Genomic DNA, 12,865 nt, shown 5'->3' on the forward strand with positions numbered 1-12,865 from the left:
TACATCGCGACCATTTCGAGACTCCTCGTCATGTCCTTGATCATATCCGGGACTTAGAACTACCTTCGACACATCAAAACACAAAAACTCATAATACCGATCGTCACCGAACTTTAAGCGTGCGGACCCTACAGGTTCGAGAACTATGTAGACATGACCGAGACACATCTCCGGTCAATAACCAATAGCGGAACCTAGATGTTCATATTGGCTCCAACATATTCTACGAAGATCTTTATCAGTCAAACCGCATAACAACATACGTTGTTCCCTTTGTAATCGGTATGTTACTTGCCCGAGATTCGATCGTCGGTATCTCAATACCTAGTTCAATCTCATTACCGGCAAGTCTCTTTACTCGTTCTGTAATGCATCATACTACAACTAACTCATTAGTTACAATGCTTGCAAGGCTTATAGTGATGTGCATTACCGAGTGGGCCCAGAGATACCTCTCCGACAATCAGAGTGACAAATCCTAATCTTGATCTATGTCAACTCAACAAGTACCATCAGAGACACCTGTAGAGCACCTTTATAATCACCCAGTTACATGGTGACATTTGGTAGCGGGAGGAGGAGGAGTCCTCCTCCTAGTAGGAGTAGGGATCCCCACTTTCCTACTCCTACTAGGAGGGGGAAAGGAAGGGGGAGAGGGAGAAGGAAAGGCCCCCCCCCTCTCCTAGTCCAATTCGGACCAGAGGGGAAGGGGCGCGCAGACTGCCCTAGGCCATCCCTCTCTCTCTCCACTAAGGCCCATAAGGCCCATTATTTCTCCGGGGGGGGGGGGGGTTCCGGTAACCCTTCCGCACTCCAGTTTTCTCCGAAATCACTCGGAACACTTCCGGTGTCCGAATATAGTTGTCCAATATATCGATCTTTACGTCGCGACCATTTCGAGACTCCTCGTCATGTCCATGATCATATCCGGGACTCCGAACTACCTTCGACACATGAAAACACAAAAACTCATAATACCGATCGTCACCGAACTTTAAGCGTGAGGACCCTATAGGTTCGAGAACTATGTAGACATGACCGAGAAACATCTCCGGTCAATAACCAATAGCGGAACCTAGATGTTCATATTGGCTCCCACATATTCTACGAAGATCTTTATCAGTCAAACCGCATAACAACATATGTTGTTCCCTTTGTCATCGGTATGTTACTTGCCCGAGATTCGATCGTCGGTATCTCAATACCTAGTTCAATCTCATTACCGGCAAGTCTCTTTACTCATTTTGTAATGCATCATACTACAACTAACTCATTAGTTACAATGCTTGCAAGGCTTATAGTGATGTGCATTACCGAGTGGGCCCAGAGATACCTCTCCGACAATCGGAGTGACAAATCCTAATCTTGATCTATGTCAACTCAACAAGTACCATCAGAGACACCTGTAGAGCACCTTTATAATCACCCAGTTACGTGGTGACGTTTGGTAGCACACAAAGTGTTCCTCCGGTAATTGGGAGTTACATAATCTCATAGTCATAGGAACATGTATAAGTCATGAAGAAAGCAATAGCAGTAAACTAAAATGGTCAAGTGCTAAGCTGACGAAATGGGTCAAGTCAATCACATCATTCTCCTAATGATGTGATCCCGTTTATCAAATGACAACTCATGTCTATGGTTAGGAAACATAACCATCTTTGATCAACGAGCTAGTCAAGTAGTGGCATACTAGTGACAATCTGTTTGTCTATGTATTCACACATGTATCATGTTTCCGGTTAATACAATTCTAGCATGAATAATAAACATTTATCATGATATGAGGAAATAAATAATAACTTTATTATTGCCTCTAGGGCATATTTCCTTCAAAAATCATCGTATCAAGAAAATAAAGTTTCTATAATCTGATCGTGAAGGAGAATATTTGAGTTACGAGTTTGGTCTACATTTGAAACAATGCGGAATAGTTTCGCAAATCATGCCACCCGAAACACCACAGCGTAATGGTGTATCCGAACGTCATAATCGTACTTTACTGGATATGGTGCGATCTATGATGTCTCTTACTGATTTACCGTTATCATTTTGGGGTTATGCTTTAGAGACAGCTGCATTCACGTTAAATAGGGCACCATCAAAATCCGTTGAGACGACGCCTTATGAACTGTGGTTTGGCAAGAAACCAAAGTTGTCGTTTCTTAAAGTTTGGGGCTGCTATGCTTATGTGAAAAAGCTTCAACCTGATAAGCTCGAACCCAAATCGGAGAAATGTGTCTTCATAGGATACCCAAAGGAGACTGTTGGGTACATCTTCTTTCACAGATCCGAAGGCAAGCCATTCGTTGCTAAGAATGGATCCTTTCTAGAGAAGGAGTTTCTCTCGAAAGAAGTGAGTGGGAGGAAAGTAGAACTTGATGAGGTAACTATACCTGCTCCCTTATTGGAAAGTAGTTCATCACAGAAACTGGTTCTTGTGACACCTACACCAATTAGCGAGGAAGCTAATGATAATGATCATGAAACTTTAGATCAAGTTACTACCGAACCTCGTAGCTCAACTAGAGTAAGATCCGCACCAAAGTGGTACGGTAATCATGTTCTGGAAGTCATGTTACTTGACTATCATGAACCTACAAACTATGAAGAAGTGATGGTGAGCCCAAATTCCACAAAATGGCTTGAGGCCATGAAATCTGAGATGGGATCCATGTATGAGAACAAAGTGCGGACTTTGGTTGACTTGCCTGATGATCGGCAAGCCATCGAGAATAAATGGATCTTCAATAAGAAGACTGACGCTGACGGTAATGTTACTGTCTACAAAGCTCGAATTGTTGCGAAAGGTTTTAGACAAGTTCAAGGAGTTGACTACGATGAGACTTTCTCACCCGTAGCGATGCTTAAGTCTGTCCGAATAATGTTAGCAATTGCTGCATTTTATGATTATGAAATTTGGCAAATGGATGTCAAAACTACATTCCTGAATGGATTTCTGGAAGAAGAGTTGTATATGATGCAACCAGAAGGTTTTGTCGATCCAAAGGGAGCTAACAAAGTGTGCAAGCTCCAGCGATGCATTTATGGACTGGTCCAAGCCTCTCGGAGTTGGAATAAACATTTTGATAGTGTGATCAAAGCATATGATTTTATACAGACTTTTGGAGAAGCATGTATTTACAAGAAAGTGAGTGGGAGCTCTGTAGCATTTCTAATATTATATGTGGGTGACATATTGCTGATTGGAAATGACATAGAATTTCTGGATAGCATAAAAGGATACTTGAATAAGAGTTTTCCAATGAAAGACCTCGGAGAAGATGCTTATATATTGGGCATCAAGATCTATAGAGATAGATCAAGACGCTTAATTGGACTTTCACAAAGCACATACATTGATAAAGTTTTGAAAAAGTTCAAAATGGATCAAGCAAAGAAAGGGTTCTTGCCTGTGTTACAACATCTGAAGTTGAGTAAGACTCAATGCCCGACCACTATAGAAGATAGAGAGAAAATGATAAGTGTTCCCTATGCTCCAGCCATAGGCTCTATCATGTATGCAATGTTGTGTACCAGACTTGATGTGTGCCTTGCTATTAGTTTAGCAGGGAGGTACCAAAGTAAATCAGGAGTGGATCACTGGATAGCAGTCAAGAACATCCTGAAATACCTGAAAGGACTAAGGATATGTTTCTGGTTTATGGAGGTGACAAAGAGCTCGTCGTAAATGGTTACGTCGATGCAGGCTTTAACACTGATCCGGACGATTCTAAATCGCAAACCGGATACGTGTTTATATTGAACGGTGGAGCTGTCAGTTGGTGCAGTTCTAAACAAAGCGTCGTGGTGGGATCTACGTGTGAAGCGGAGTACATAGCTGCTTCTGAAGCAGCAAATGAAGGAGTTTGGATGAAGGAGTTGATATCCGATCTAGGTGTCATACCTAGTGCATCGAGTCCAATGAAAATCTTTTGTGACAATACTGGTGCAATTGCCTTGGCAAAGGAATCCAGATTTCACAAGAGAACCAAGCACATCAAGAGATGCTTCAATTCCATCCGGGATCAAGTCCAGATGGGAGACATAGAGATATGCAAGATACATATGGATCTGAATGTTGCAGAACCATTGACTAAGCCTCTTCCACGAGCAAAACATGATCAGCACCAAGACTCCATGGGTGTTAGAATCATTACTGTGTAATCTAGATTATTGACTCTAGTGCAAGTGGGAGACTGAAGGAAATATGCCCTAGAGGCAATAATAAAGTTATCATTTATTTCCTCATATCATGATAAATGTGTATTATTCATGCTAGAATTGTATGAACCAGAAACATAATACATGTGTGAATACATAGACAAACATAGTGTCACTACTATGCCTCTACTTGACTAGCTCGTTGGTCAAAGATGGTTGAGTTTCCTAGCCATAGACATGAGTTGTCATTTGATTAACGGGATCACATCATTAGTAGAATGATGTGATTGACTTGACCCATTTTGTTAGCTTAGCACTTGATCGTTTTAGTTTACTGCTATTGCTTTCTTCATGACTTATACATGTTCCTATGACTATGAGATTATGCAACTCCCGATTACCGGAGGAACACTTTGTGTGCTACCAAATGTCACAACGTAAATGGGTGATTATAAAGGTGCTCTGCAGGTGTCTCCGATGGTACTTGTTGAGTTGGCATAGATCAAGAATAGGATTTGTCACTCCGATTGTCGGAGAGGTATCTCCGGCCCTCTCGGTAATGCACATCACTATAAGCCTTGCAAGCAATGCAACTAATGAGCTAGTTGCGGGATGATGCATTACGGAACGAATAAAGAGACTTGCCGGTAACGAGATTGAGCTAGGTATTGAGATACCGACAATCGAATCTCAGGAAAATAACATACCGATGACAAAGGGAACAATGTATGTTCTTATGCGGCTTGACCGATAAAGATCTTCGTAGAATATGTAGGAACTAATATGAGCATCCAGGTTTCGCCATTGGTTATTGACCGGAGATGTGTCTCGGTCATGTGTACATAGTTCTCGAACCCGTAGGGTCCGCACGCTTAAAGTTCTGTGACGATCGGTATTATGAGTTTATATGTTTTGATGTACCGAAGGTAGTTCAGAGTCCCGGATATGATCACGGACATGACGAGAAGTCTCTAAATGGCCGAGACATAAAGATTGATATATTGGAAGCCTACATTTGGACATCGGAAGAGTTCCGGGTGAAATCAGGATTTACTGGAGTGCCAGAGGGGTTACCGGAACCCCCGGGGGTTAATGGGCCTTGTTGGGCCCTAGTGGAGAGAGAGAGAGGGGCCGGCCAGGGCAGGCCGCGCGCCCCTCCCCCTCTGGTCCGAATTGGACTAGGAAGGGGTGGGGGGCGGCGCCCCCCTTTCCCTGTCCTTCTCCCCCTTCCTTTCCCCCTCCTAGTAGGAGTAGGAAAGAGGGGAGTCCTACTCCTACTAGGAGGAGGACTCCTCCTCCTGGCGCGCCCTACAGGGCTGGTCGGCCTCCCCCCTTGCTCCTTTATATATGGGGGCAGGGGGGCACCCTAGAATACAGAAGTTGATCATTGGTCTCTTCCACCCGTGTGCGGTGCCCCCTCCACCATAATCCACCTTGGTCATACTGTAGCGGTGCTTAGGCGAAGCCCTGCGACGGTAGCTTCATCAACATCGTCACCACGCCGTCGTGCTGAGGAAACTCTCCCTCGAGCTCTACTAGATCGTGAGTTCGCGGGACATCACCGAGCTGAACGTGTGCTTAACGCGGAGGTGTTGTACGTTCGGTACCGAGGATCGGTCGACCGTGAAGACGTACGAGTACATCAACCGCGTTGTCATCACGCTTCCGCTTAATGGTCTACGAGGGTACGTGGACGACACTCTCCCCTCTCGTTGCTATGCATCACCATGATCTTGCGTGTGCGTAGGATTTTTTTTTGGAATTACTACGTTCCCCAACACTTATCGATGGGTGGCAAATACTAATCGCAGACGTTTTTTGCGTCCACCGCTAGTATTTATTTATTGATTTTGATATTTTTGTAATGTTAGGGGTTTAGTACTTTATGTTTAGGGTTGTGGTACCAATTTTTTCATACATTAAAGGAGCATCTTTGGAAGTTCCATGTAATAGTTTGGCACCTTTAGTGTTAATTTGCACTTGACGGAGGTAAATTCACTTCTATACCTAATAATAAAAGAAATAGATATTCTTAGTACATCATGCTATTTTATAGAAAACCCCCTGATTTTTCTGACATTAAACCTACAGTAGATAACAATTTTTTTAAAAATAGTCAAATATTCTAAAGCGGAACTCCAATTCAACATGCTATATATGAATTTTGATTAGAAAAATATGTAGAATCTGACTATGATGTAATTTTTTACCAGTTAATTTAAAAAAAATACTATGTATGATGCAATCTTAATCAATAATGCATTATCCGTCTTTCTTTCATACCGGTAGTGATTCGGATTGGGATGAACACCTCAACAAAATCAGGATTGGACATGGAATTAAAGATAAATTTGCTACAGACACACAATAAATAAGGACATGCATGACAACAAATAAAAGAAGGACCCAATAAAGATGAGATGTCCGCTATAAAAGAAATAAAAGAGAAAATCCAGAGGAGATCCGATAAAGATGAGATGTTGCGCTATTCTCCTATATATAAGAAAAAAGAAAGAGAGGACATGCATGGCAAAAAGTAAAAGGGAGGCATGCACGTCAAAAAAAACATGTTTGACAAGATATAAATAATTATGAAACAGGGACCAATAACTATGACATGTATGCAAGAAATAGTGATGAAATATGGACGCAGGTCTCTCTTTATAGCGTCCACAGGAGACCATACAAAAATGTTCTTTTCCGGACAAAAAAGACCTCTCTTTATGCTTGAAAAATCCTATATCTTTTTAACAACTCTTCATGTATTTAAGAAATATGGATGTGAAAAATTGTTCAAGAGTTACCCTAAGTTGGTGATGCTTAAACTGAAAACCGCCCTTGATGGACACGTCTCCGTAGTGTGCTAATTGTCATCGTCTGTTTTTGTCGTTTTCCTTACCGGCCCGTAACAATACTCCATTTCACACATAACATGAATGCATGATCACTTGCCCGTTTTTATACGAATTAAATCAATATGCAAGCCCTGTTGAAATAGAATACCTGTGGAATCTTCAACTATGCTTTTGTAGGCTAAGACCTTTTTTGTTTGGGCAGTAGCTACAAATTGTTGGATTATAGACCATTTTCTATAAATTAAGAGCATGTGGTATTTTTTTCTTCTGTTGCAACACACGGGTCTTTTTGCTAGTAACAGCTTAAATATAGACAATATACCCAATAAATACTAAATTTTGACATGTCACATGTAATGTTATATGTTGAATGTGGAAACAGTTTCAAGGCCAACCGAGCAAATAACGCCCGCTTCCGCATGCAAACCTGGTCAGTTCATTCTCGAAACATTTCTTACTCGGAGATGATTTTGTTTGTAAGCAATCTACATGATTTTTGTGTGAAACACTAACACATTTGTATCACAACCGCTAGGGTTCATATCATGACACCATGCTAGGTTTTACGATTTTCGGGCTTCGTTTAAAATTTGTAGAATTAAAATGACAATAAGTATCATGTTGGTGCCCGAGGCCACTGTGTGCCTGGGACTAATTTTCTTTCCTTATATAAGGATTAACCATAAACCAAAGACCACCAATAAGATTTTTCAGCCCCATTTCTAGCGATTATGTCATGTACTTTAGTTCATACTCGAGTTATATCTTTAAATGCCTACAAATGCATTTTATGATTTTTATATAGCAAACGGACCCCAAAAATGCTAAATTTTGATATAATACAAATGATAGTGTGTGATGATTGCGCAAAAAAGTTTAAAACCAATCGGCAAAGCAGCGTCCGCTTCACATCCAAACTTGGGTTATTCCCACTTGAAGCCTAGTTTCAAGGTGAACCGAGGAAACAACAGTTTCTTCGCATGCAAGCATGGTATATTGCTTCTCGGAGCCTAGTTTCTTACTCGGAGATGGTTTTATTCAAGCAGTCTATGTGGCAACTTTTGTGAAACACTAACAATTTTTTAGTATTACATCCACTAGGATTCATATCATGATAGCATGCTAAGTTTTATGATTTTCAGGCTTGGTTTGATTTTTTTTCAGAATTAAAATGCCAATAAGCATAATTTTGGTGCCCACGTCCTGGCCACCTGGCAAATGTCATAATTTTTTTCTAAGTATGTGAACATTCTTTTTGGGATGTCAAGAACTTTTTTCTAAATGTTATCAACATTTATTTTTGAAGTTGTGCGGACATTCTTTTAAGACTATACGAAGAATTTTATGAATGCGCGATGAACGCCTTTAAAATATTAAATATATTATTTCCCATTCCAGAAATGTTAATAATAAAATAAAAAGAAAAAGAAAAAGAAAGGCAGTGTGCCTCCTAGCGTTGGGTCGGTTGAGGCGAATGCACGGTTGCTCTCGCTGCGAGCGAAGTTTAGCCGCACTCCCTATATGCATCCTTAAGCGACAACTACCGGGGAAACGCTTAAAGGAAAAAACAATGGGCCGCCCCCTAGCACAACCTACTAACATATATTCCCTTCCTCCTTGAAAGAGTGTATTTCTAACTTTGTTGGAGGGTCAAACTATCTCAAAATTTGACCGAGTTCGTGCAAAAATATGCTTATGAAACCAAATAGATATAGGACAAAAATATATTTTATCATGAATCTAATACTACTAATTTGATGGCATAAATGTTGGTCTATTATTATATAAGTACGAGCAAACATAAAAAAGTTTGACTTTCCAACAAAGTTGAAAGTACACTCTTTCAAGGACGGAGGGGGTACATGTTCCTCCTTTTTCCTTTGTAATAATCTCAAGATTTATATTATTTTGAAATAATCTTCTATATCAGTTTTACATGTAAAATTTTGTAGTGCAAATAAAATGCACATGTACAAAAAATGCTCCTATATTTGAAGAGGATGTATTTTTAGATATTCAAAAACATTATTTATGGCATTGAATTGTGACAGAAAGTAATTTTGTTTATATGAAACAAAATGGTTAGCCACTTAGAACAAAATCTATAAAATCGTTGAACGAAACACAAAAAATGTGGGGTAACAAAAATATATTGCATAATAAGAAAAAGAAGCAACAAAAGGAAAACAAATAGCCCTATTTGTTTTTTCACACGAGCGGAACGACGTAAGCTAGGTTTATACAGCCGAACCCCATGGCCTAGATCAAAATCCCGAAACACCTAAAATAGGAGTTGTAATGAAATATACGATAATTAAAATGATTTTAATGCTCCTAAAAATGATTCTAATAATACTTATAATTAGGGATATGGAGTATTTTGTTTTTTGTATTATTCACACCGAACCGATTAATGGGCGGAGCTACGCTAAATTTGCTGTTTGTTGCACTTTATTTATATTTTATGAGAAAAAAGTTACTTGTATAATTTTTTGCTGGAACAATTGATTTTTTTAGGGGATTGGAACAATTACATGTGTATACTATAATTTTGAATTTGATGATTGTGATGGCAGGCCTTGAGACGGGACCAGGCGAATTCGGCAAAATATGGTGTCCATCCCTCGTCCCTTCCCAGCACGCCCAGTTTATCTTCCTCAAAAAAAAAAAAGCACGCCCAGTTTATTACGTGCTGCATTCTCTCGGTTCCCAAAAGTGAACATCTTCTGCACCACGATAGTACGATTCCACGGTTCAATCCATGCCCGTGACACCGAGAGCCTGGAACGCACACACTCCGGGCACGTTGCGGTCGCTCACAAGCAAATCCAATCCCGTCCCTTGATCACGAGAAGGGAAACCCCGTCCCTTGATCACGAGAAGGGAAACCCCCTCCCATCAACCCGGACCCGAGCGAATCATACAAGCGTACCGCCATGGCGTGGCGCGGCCGTTGAGCTCGTCGCCATGCTGCGCCGAACCGCCTGAGACCGATACAATTCATGCCCACATGCACGCCAGCTGGCCAGAGACCCGTAGCGCCTTCACGCTAGCCTCCTCTGCTCCGCCCTGCATGCATTTACCATTCCAAGCCTCCAATGGCCAGACACATTGCAGCAAAAGGAGAGAGTGAGCTCACGCACGCCGGTGCACACATGGCGCCGGCCCAGGCCATCGATGGCTTTCGGAGTTTCGCTAGTAAATGCATGCCACACTAATGCAGAGGAGACAGCCTCGTGCAACGGAGCAATTAGTAAGTAAAACGCCAGGCCGCCAGCCACGGCGCAGTAAGCGCGTCCCGCCATCTGCAGACCGACGCCCGCACGACGGGAGGACGCAATGCAAAGTGGCCATGGAAAGTAGCTTCGCCTTCGCCCAGGGTCACAAGCCACGACCCACAAGGCACCAAAGTGACACGCTGGGTCTACACCGGCCGATCTCCGTCCGCACAAGCCAACTGGAGCGCCCAGCGCCCGTCCACACGTACGTACTACTGTACTACGTGCTCCAAAACCCTCCCACCATACCAACAGTTGGCATTAATGGGCTACGCCCGTGACGAAACGTACGTCTGATTGATGAACAACGTCCGAAACCCTCCTGGCTACGTAGTACCGACGGCCGTTTGTCGGTCTATAGTAACATAAATAACTGGCGCCCGCCTTGATTAACCACGCGCCGGTTACGACGATGGCTGGGCGTGAGTGACGGTCGACGGGGAGGATGGATGGATGGATAGGTCCGCGCACTTAAGCACTAGGCGCCGGCCGGATGGTTACGGGCCACCACTAGTAATGGCTCGCGCGCGAGTGTGCCGTGCCGCCCCACTACGGGAGGGAACGCCACCCAGCGCATGCTCCGCATTGACCCGAGCCACGCACGCCATCCGTCGCTTCCCGCACAAGGAGCTCGCGCACCATCGACCACCCGGTGCGCGCTGCCCACCGTGCCCGCCGCGTCGACCGGTGCGTGCGTGCGCGCGTGCGTGCGTGCATGTATATATATGAGCGTGCGTGCGTGCGCGCCCCGGGCCACTGCACTCACACCGCACCGGGAGTACCGCGGCACAGTGCGGGTCACTCGCGGCCGCGCGCACTGTCCCCCCTCCCTCCGCGCTCCGTGCTCTAGCATGGCCGCGCGAGCTCTGCTCGTCTCCCTCCTCCTCGCGCTCTGCTCGGCTCTCGGGGAGGGGGTCTCGGCATTGCGCGGCCGCGGCAACGGCGACGCGGTCAAGTTCGACTTCACGCCCTTCCTCATCCAGTACGAGAGCGGGCGGGTGCAGCGGCTGATGGGCACCAGCGTGGTGCCGCCGTCCGTGGACGCGCGCACCGGCGTCGCCTCCACCGACGTCGTCGTCGACCAGGGCACGGGCCTCGCCGTCAGGCTCTACCGCCCGAGCAGCCGCCGCGGCAGGCTACCCGTGCTCCTCTACTTCCACGGCGGCGCGTTCGTCGTCGAGTCGGCCTTCGGCCCCGTGTACCACAACTACCTCAACGCGCTGGCGGCCAGGGCGGGCGTCATCGCGGTGTCGGTGAACTACCGCCTGGCGCCGGAGCACACGCTCCCGGCCGCCTACGACGACTCGTGGACGGCGCTCCAGTGGGTGCTCTCCAACGCCCGCAACGGCTCCGGCTACGGCCCGTCCTGGCTCCACAAGCACGGCGACATGTCCCGGCTGTTCGTGGGCGGGGACAGCGCCGGCGGCAACATCGCGCACAACCTGGCAATGCGCGCGGGGCAGCAGGACGACGGCAGAGGGCGGATCAAGGGCGTGGCGCTGCTGGACCCGTACTTCCTGGGCGGGCACGCGAGCCCGTGGGCGGAGCGGGCGTGGGGGTTCATCTGCGCGGGGCGGTACGGGACGGAGCACCCGTACGTGGACCCGATGGCGCTGCCGGCGGACGCGTGGCGGCGGCTCGGCGCCGCGCGCGTGCTGGTGACCAGGTCGGGGCAGGACCGGCTGGGGCCGTGGCAGGGCGCGTACGTGGACGCGCTCCGGGGCAGCGGCTGGGGCGGGCAGGCGCGGCTGTACGAGACGCCCGGCGAGGCGCACTGCTACTTCCTCAACAACCTCCAGTCGCCCAAGGCCGCCGCGCATATGGCCACCGTCGCGGAGTTCGTCACTCACTCCTAGCTACTCATTTGTCTGGTCTGGCAGCGCGGTGATCAGACCAGTGGTAGTGTGAGATACTAGAGAATAAGCGTAGAGTGAGAATGTGTGTTGCTGTTAGTACCTCTGTTTTCGTTTCTTCTTGGAAGCAGATCGGCTTGTTCGTAACAGCAGGGACAGATGGCTTTGTCCACCGCGGCCGGAGAGTGCACGTGTGCCGTGAACTCCGGCGGCCCCTTGAACTTTGGAACGGATAAGTATGAATGGACGGAAGAGGGGCTCGGTCGATCTTCGACGTGATCGAGGTTTATAAAGGCGCAGGTTCTATGGAGCTAGCGTGAGAGCACAACGTCAAACGTGTGGTGACCATGCAACCATACGACATGTCATCAATCAATCGTTATGAGCCTACGATATGTTGCAACGCCGCCAGACCCATGCCCCGGAATTGAAGAGGAACACAATTCAAGACTTTGATGGCATGCAATGGCAATTTGGGCAATCACGTACACAACGGCTTATTTACGCGAGCATAGCTATAGAGGAGGCATGGGGTTTATAGGTTCACTAGTCGAGCAGGAGGAGGATGACTGTGGTGCGACTTCGTGTCGGATCTAGACGGCTTCCTCCTAGAATTCCGGCCGGGCTCCCTTCTGTGGCGAGGAGGACGCCTGATTTTGTACGACGCCGACGATCGGGCGGTGGATACACGAGGTTGGCGCGATGATGAGGGGTT

At 45.9% G+C, this 12,865-nt stretch overlaps 1 protein-coding gene across 1 annotated transcript; it reads left to right on the forward strand.

Moving 5' to 3' along the window:
- Positions 1 to 10,857: 10,857 nt before the first annotated feature.
- LOC123105176 (probable carboxylesterase 2) lies at positions 10,858 to 12,611 on the forward strand. The gene has a single exon (XM_044527183.1). It carries the CDS (start codon positions 10,873 to 10,875, stop codon positions 12,151 to 12,153), a length of 1,281 nt encoding a protein of 426 aa, XP_044383118.1. The 5' UTR covers positions 10,858 to 10,872; the 3' UTR covers positions 12,154 to 12,611.
- The last annotated feature ends 254 nt before the right edge of the window (positions 12,612 to 12,865 follow it).

This window comes from Triticum aestivum, chromosome 5A (genome assembly GCF_018294505.1).
Source record: "Triticum aestivum cultivar Chinese Spring chromosome 5A, IWGSC CS RefSeq v2.1, whole genome shotgun sequence".
NCBI classification, from domain to species: Eukaryota; Viridiplantae; Streptophyta; class Magnoliopsida; order Poales; family Poaceae; genus Triticum; species Triticum aestivum.

Excerpts from the sequence above, each read along its gene's own strand:
- LOC123105176 (XM_044527183.1), top strand. The coding sequence starts at position 10,873 with ATGCTCCGCATTGACCCGAGCCACGCACGCCATCCGTCGCTTCCCGCA.